Below are 6,660 nucleotides of genomic sequence, written 5' to 3' on the forward strand. Positions count from 1 at the left end.
TCAAAGTAATTTTCAAGTTCTATACCGCCAAAAACTGAAATCCTTATCTGCCACACGCATGAGAATCTCTTCAAATAACCAGATTGGGATTTTGCTCAACATAAAATTGGGGTACTGTACAAAATGTCCTCCAATAGAAGATGAAAGTTTCAACAGCGGGTCATTCTAGCAACGAACGTACCGCAAATAAGAGGAAGGCTGTCAGTAGAAAAACAAGCGCTAACAAGGGCAATACAGCACCTTGCAAGACGAGTTTGGGGCATAAAAACTTTTAGAATCACGGTGAATTACTTACCTTACACATTAGAAACTTCTTCTTCAAATGCTTCTTTCTTAGACTCTCAACTCGTTTGTCCTAGGAAGCTTCAACGAGTTATTGATCTGCACAAGAAGAGCTTATCGCCAATCAACAACTGCCTTGTGACAAATATATCACATGCTGCTGAGTCAGATGCGTATCAGCAGCCATTGTATGTAAGCTAAATAGACTAAAAGATATAAACACGCAGCTTTAGACGAGCAAACGACTAATGTTTGCTTTCCAATAACTTCAACTGACAAACTGTGAACAACTGCTAGCAGTGACAAAAGTAAAGATCGACGAGAAGCCAACAGAAGAATTGATGAACTTGAGTCTGAGATAATCTAACATGGATGTTATGGTATTATTTCTGCATATTTCATTTTTCTGCATAATCTAGAAAGGCAATTGCAACTTTCATAAACAATGAAACACTGACAGGAAGGCAGATCAGAAAAAAGACTAGAAAAATTGATTTTTTTCCCAGTGGTTTGATTAGATTAACTGTAATTAACAAAAAATATTGACAAGAGGACCAACCCAGGACTTTGAAGCCAGAGAACAAATATCTAAATAAACAAAGTATAAGATGTTAGTATTAGTTCTTATATTACTTTCAATAAAATTGCGTCGTTTACATTATATTTAATAACTCATCTGACCACTTATCTGAGAATACTGTCCAATCTTATGTAAATTGTTATTTTTTGCATTATTATTAGTATGTTTATGTAATTTGCAGTCATTGTATGTAATTAGTGTTTTTATTTGGATATTGTATGTAGAGGAATTTTAAAATTGAACTGAACTCAACTGAACTGAACTGAGCAATGTTTTGCTGCTTCATTAAGCTTCATTATGTAAGCTATGGCAATGTTTTTGAACGTGTTATGTACAGTGCATGTCCCCAATAAATCAATATACTTCTTATATTTTTTTCCATCAAGTCAAGATAGTTTCCAAGATAGCTTGCTATACAAGGTTTAGGTTTTTTAACAGAAAATGTCCAGCAGAATGGTAGTATGACAGAGAATGGTAGAAGAAAGCACTAACCTAACAAACAGATCTGGCATAATCATTTGGTATCAAGAGTTCATTTGTCAAACAGAGTAATATATTGGGTGCAACATCTGTTTTTCTATCTGTTGTTTTAATAGTTTTAATTGACATCACTATCCTTCATAGAATGTGAATGACGTTAGTTGGACAGACTTACATAACGTAAAAAAGAGATTAGTGCACACAAGGTCTAAATTTAACAAAAAGGCAGATAATTGTGTAAATATACTTGTGCAACCAGTCAAGCAAAGCTTACCACAGATTCCATGCCTGATCTTTATAGAAATTACTGCCTTCCCAGTTTCATCTTAATTTTTTTAAACTGAACCTATATCGATATGATACCCAGGATTTGACAACATATTTGGCAAAGTACATTTTAACAACAAATTCCAAACAGATGTTGGCTGAAAATGATTAAAAACTGACATCAACTAGTGTGTAAAAAGCAGGTTGATAACAAGATATGAAAGTTGAATCATTGATTATTGTGAGGTTTGTACCAAATGTAGCTTTGTCTGGTTTTAAAAAACATGGAAAATGACAGTTCTTAATCTTCTGGAAAATGAATAGCTTTATTGCAGTGTTCTATTGTTAAGTTGACGAGAATGTTTCTTGTGAAGACTATATTGACCTTCAATAGATGAACATTTATGAATAAATATTCTGTGGATGGAATCAAGTTGAAGTGTATTGACTGGAATGACAAGACAAAAACAAGCTGTTGTGTATTTGCATGATAACAATTACTAGGTATGACAGTGCTCAACAAACTACAAGACGATAAGTGTCTATGCACTATGGTGTTAATTGAATGTTTGATGACAATGGTCTAGAGTGTGACAATGACCTTTAGCATCATTAGGTTGACAATGGTGTCATTTGTTTTCAGCTTCAGATTGTAAGATTTTTTGGCAAATAAGAAAATGGGCAACCTGGGTGGATGAAAAATCCCCTTCAATGGTAAGGATCCTATCATTGGTACCCTGTACAAATTCTCCTTTTCCTGAAAACTGAATTTTTGCTCCACTGTAATTTATCAGCTCTACAATTGTCTTCCCACCTTTTCCAAGAATAGCACCAACCAGTGAATCAGGAATGTGCATTTCAACATTCACTTTTGTCTTGATGTAGGGCAGGTTAGCAGAATTACCACCTTGAGCTAAAATCTGCATTGCTAGAGGGTTAGCTCCAAGTCCTAAAACATTGCCACCTCTACTCATGCCTGTTGGCCCACCCAGAGCAGAGGCTCCAACCATTGCAAGCAAATGTTGTTGCTGGTTCCGGTTTCCTGCTAGGTTTCCAAGCACTGAAGTCATGGCAGATAAACCACTATCAATATTGCCATGGCCACCACCAAAATGCCCACCTACATGCCCATCTGATCGTGCATAGTGGTTACTAGAGTAAGACAATGTTCTGTTCATCATATTGCTAGGATCTGTAGCAACCTTATCAATGATGAGTCGACATGCTTCTTCATTCTCTTCAGGTGAACCTGTCACAGTCACAACTCTCTCCCCGTGAACCTGCTCTTGATCTTTATTAGACAAGATGATTTTTGCTCCAGATTGTTCCATTAAACTTCGGATCATACTTCCTCCTCTTCCAATAATAAGGCCTGCAGTACTATTTGGTACAATTATTTTGGCTTCCTTCTGTCTACTTCTGTCATCAATGGCTGACCCATGTGCATGGCTTGCTTCATTTCTAATCTTATCCATCACATACTTGTGCAAATCGATTACTTTGTCAACATCACCGGTTATGATACCAATTCTCTCCTGTGTACCAGGGTAGTGCTCATTATTCTGTGACAATTTTATCCTTGCTCCATAAGTAGACTGAAGCTGCAAAATGTTTTGCCCTCCTTTGCCAATAATTGCACCAGCAGCATAATTTGGAACTAAGATCTTCAGCAACGGATACATCTCTGTAACAGAATATATATATTTTTTTATTCCGAAAATAAACATATAAATATATATGTCATATAAATCTTTCCATTGGGGTCATTCCACGTCAAATCAACACACCTTGAAGTCACTTTTGAGATCATTTTTTCAGATATCAACAGAATTTAACAAAACGGTTAAGAAGGATATTTCAACATGCTAAATAAGGTAACGGAAGGAATTTGATTGATGTTAAATGCCATAAAAATGCTGTAAAGCAAGGAATAACAACAAAACCTTTTGATAATGTACATAAGGTACAAATATACCAGTGTGCAAATTTTGAAGCAAAATGGTCAATGGCACTTGAATTGGATACAGGTTATTTATTTGGTAATGGAAGGAGGGATAGATTTCCTAGAATAAAATCTTTATGGGATATTGTAAATTCTATCTCAATGCTGCAGCATAGCTACTGTTAGACTGTTTATGAAAGATGCTACAGGCTCCCTCTTTTTAAATCACTGGCAAAATTTCTGTTTTGAAACATGAAGATTAAGTAATCTTGTCTTTCCTGTCAAAATTTTTGGAATATAAATGCATTTTGAAATAACTGTAGAAAATCATGCACATAAACTTTAAAAGGCCAGGGCCACATGGTACAGAGCACTGAAATCATTGTGGCATACCATAGTTTTTGGGAAATGACTACCCTTATAATGTATGACAACATCTTTGTAAATTGAGGAATGAATAATTCTAAAACAGCTACGAATATTAAAAGATAATAAAGACAGTTGCTCAATAAAGTAGCAGAAGGAAAAGGCACACAAAAATAACATAAGGAAGGTTTTAAGATACCATATAGAGTTGAAAAGACACTTCTATTGAAAACTAGTTTGTGTCAGCAATCTTATTTGGACAGAAAGAGATTCAAATATATGGTATTGGTGAGTTGGCTGTTAAGTGCCCAGAAGAAAACATTTTTCAAATATATAAAGTATATAACCGAAGGAATTTTGTTTCTCCAAGGCATAAAATGCTTTCCATTCCTAAATAGAGTATATTATAGTAAATTACAACCAAGCCACCAAAACAACTACTTTAAAATATTCTAAAATATGTCCTTTGAAGAAATTCTAGCTTAAATTCACCTCCAAATTTAAACTTGGATATAACCAAAAGAATATATACATCAAACTTCAAATATGAATTATTACTAAACTTCACTGCCCTGTAGCTTAAAACATAGTTGAGATAATTCTTGGCTTTAACTTTTTTTATATTGTTTAGATATCATAGAACCACGTAAATGCCATCTATACTATTGGTTTATAGGTTGAATTTTTTCAAAATCTGTCCTTCATTTTTTAATATGTTCTAAAATCAATGCCAATAAATAGCCTTCATCAATAAAAACCAACAAAAATTCATCCAATAATCTTCTTCTATCTCAGAGTTAATAGCATTTAAAATTTCAGGTGCCATGCACCTTTAAGCATCTCTCCAATCGCTAAAATTGCCAATTATTAAATTTGTCCTTTACTTACTACGAATGTGGGTGATCACTATTTTAAAGGGTTGATGAGTTTTGTTAAAAAATGATTCTACTGCTTTGTAGACAGAATTTTACTGATATCTATGAATATGAGGTTTTTTACCATTGATTTTTATGGAATGACCCATTGGTCTTCTGTCGATGCATGGCAAAACAGGCCCTTTTTTAAAACAGCAAATTATATAAAGTCATTTGTTGCTAAAAAACAGGGCCCTGCTCTTCAACAAATCATATTTAAAATTGCGATAAAAAATAGCATACCTCTGTGGCATACTTCAAAAATTTTGGGAGAAGGAAAACTACCGCAACACAGCTGGAAAGTCAACTAACATGAATCAAATTACTGCCACTTTGAATTTTTATAAATTTATCCAAGATTATTTTTTAACAAATTCTGATAAATATAAAAACACTCATCGCCAATTTTCACATTATTCCAAAATCTACTTAATATTCTTTAATATGTCCTATTATTTAATAATAGATTGACACAATATCAATTAAATATGTTAGTTTTATTCAAACAGCTTAGCACGACTTTCCCCTATAACTTTGATGCAAACTTTTTGCTTCATATGGAAGGCCCAAAAATTTTCAGATGTCTACCCAACCTGTTCTTTCAAGCTGACTACCGAGAAACGCATACTAAACTGTCAACATGATATCAAGCAACTTCTGTTTTCTTTCTGAATTTGCTATGTCCAGAGGACTGCTATGTCCAAATTCTTGTTCTACAACTTTCAAAAGATATTCCATTGACAGGCGCCCGTCAAGTGGACGCAATCAAATGCAACATTTTGTGGAAATCAACAAATTGGAGTGCTAGGTGAAAACGGTGTAAATCTTACTTTTGAGTTAATTTTTCTTATTATCTTTCTAATGCTCCAGATTGGTTGTAAAGCCTTTAGGAGTAAACGATTGAAGATTTAGGACGCAAGAAAGAAAGCGGAATAAGGCGGTGTAAATTTAAGTGACAAACGCAGTCATTCGCAAAATAGCTTATCCATGTGTTACCTTACCTCTCTTTTCTTCGTAATATCCTCTTCGATCATCACCACCGCTGTGTCGTCTTTTTTTTCGCTCAGACATTTCGTCCTCCATTTCTCCAGTGCTATTCGACATGTGTTCCTCCCTCCCGACTCACTCTCACCCATTCTCCTAGACGATACCACGGCCACGAACTTTTTTAAATAAGTTCAGCGAGCATGCGCAGTGATTATTTCGGGTACTGGTTGTGTAACAGGATATTTCTTATATTGTATAACCTCGTTTTCATTTGTACCTCGTCTAGTTTTATGTCAATCATGTAATTAATCTATTGTATGCCGTTAGTATAAATATCATGACATTTTGTAAATAAGGGCTTTTTTGATTTGCACGATAACAAGAATGTAAGCAAAGAACAAGATCTCATTTCTTCGTTTCTCACATGAAATCCTCTCGCATAAGTCTGCGCAATACAGCGTAAGACCCTTTACAAAAGTGGTGTAGGACCCGAAATCGTGCGTGCCTTCACAAAAGTGTAGGACCCGTTTAAACAACACAACAATGACATCGCCGGAAGAAGTTCTTGGAATCGTCAAAGGACTCGCTGATGTTGTTCGTGACCACCATAATTCATCAAAAGAAGTTACGAATCAGACACAGCAGCAGATCCAAGACCTTTCGCATGCCGTTGCTGACCTTTCGCTCTCCATTCGTGCCCGCGATGCCTCGCCTCACCAATCTATTCGCTTACCTCCTCTCAGCCTGCCACAATTCACGGGAGCTGAACCGATCGACCGTTTCGCCGAGCAGTTAACCCAAGTTTTGGCAACATCTGGGGTTTCTCCACGCCTCTGGCTCAC

General features: G+C 35.4%; 1 protein-coding gene across 2 annotated transcripts; it reads right to left on the bottom strand.

Moving 5' to 3' along the window:
- Nucleotides 1-2,084: 2,084 nt before the first annotated feature.
- On the bottom strand, nt 2,085-5,982 carry LOC148959172 (RNA-binding protein Nova-1-like). 2 transcript variants are annotated; one of them, XM_089110621.1, is made up of 2 exons: nt 5,833-5,982; nt 2,085-3,293 (listed from the first exon to the last, which is right to left on the bottom strand). In XM_089110621.1, the coding sequence occupies exons 1-2, from the start codon at nt 5,933-5,935 to the stop codon at nt 2,239-2,241; spliced, it is 1,158 nt and encodes a 385-aa protein (XP_088966747.1). In that variant the 5' UTR covers nt 5,936-5,982; the 3' UTR covers nt 2,085-2,238. The 2 variants fall into 2 exon arrangements, with proteins under 2 accessions (XP_088966747.1, XP_088966748.1); XM_089110622.1 differs by having other exon boundaries at nt 5,828-5,963.
- Between the last annotated feature and the right edge of the window lie 678 nt (nt 5,983-6,660).

The sequence above is a fragment of the Rhopilema esculentum genome, chromosome 10 (genome assembly GCF_057945365.1).
Source record: "Rhopilema esculentum isolate cy_ngs chromosome 10, ASM5794536v1, whole genome shotgun sequence".
Lineage (NCBI taxonomy): Eukaryota > Metazoa > Cnidaria > Scyphozoa > Rhizostomeae > Rhizostomatidae > Rhopilema > Rhopilema esculentum.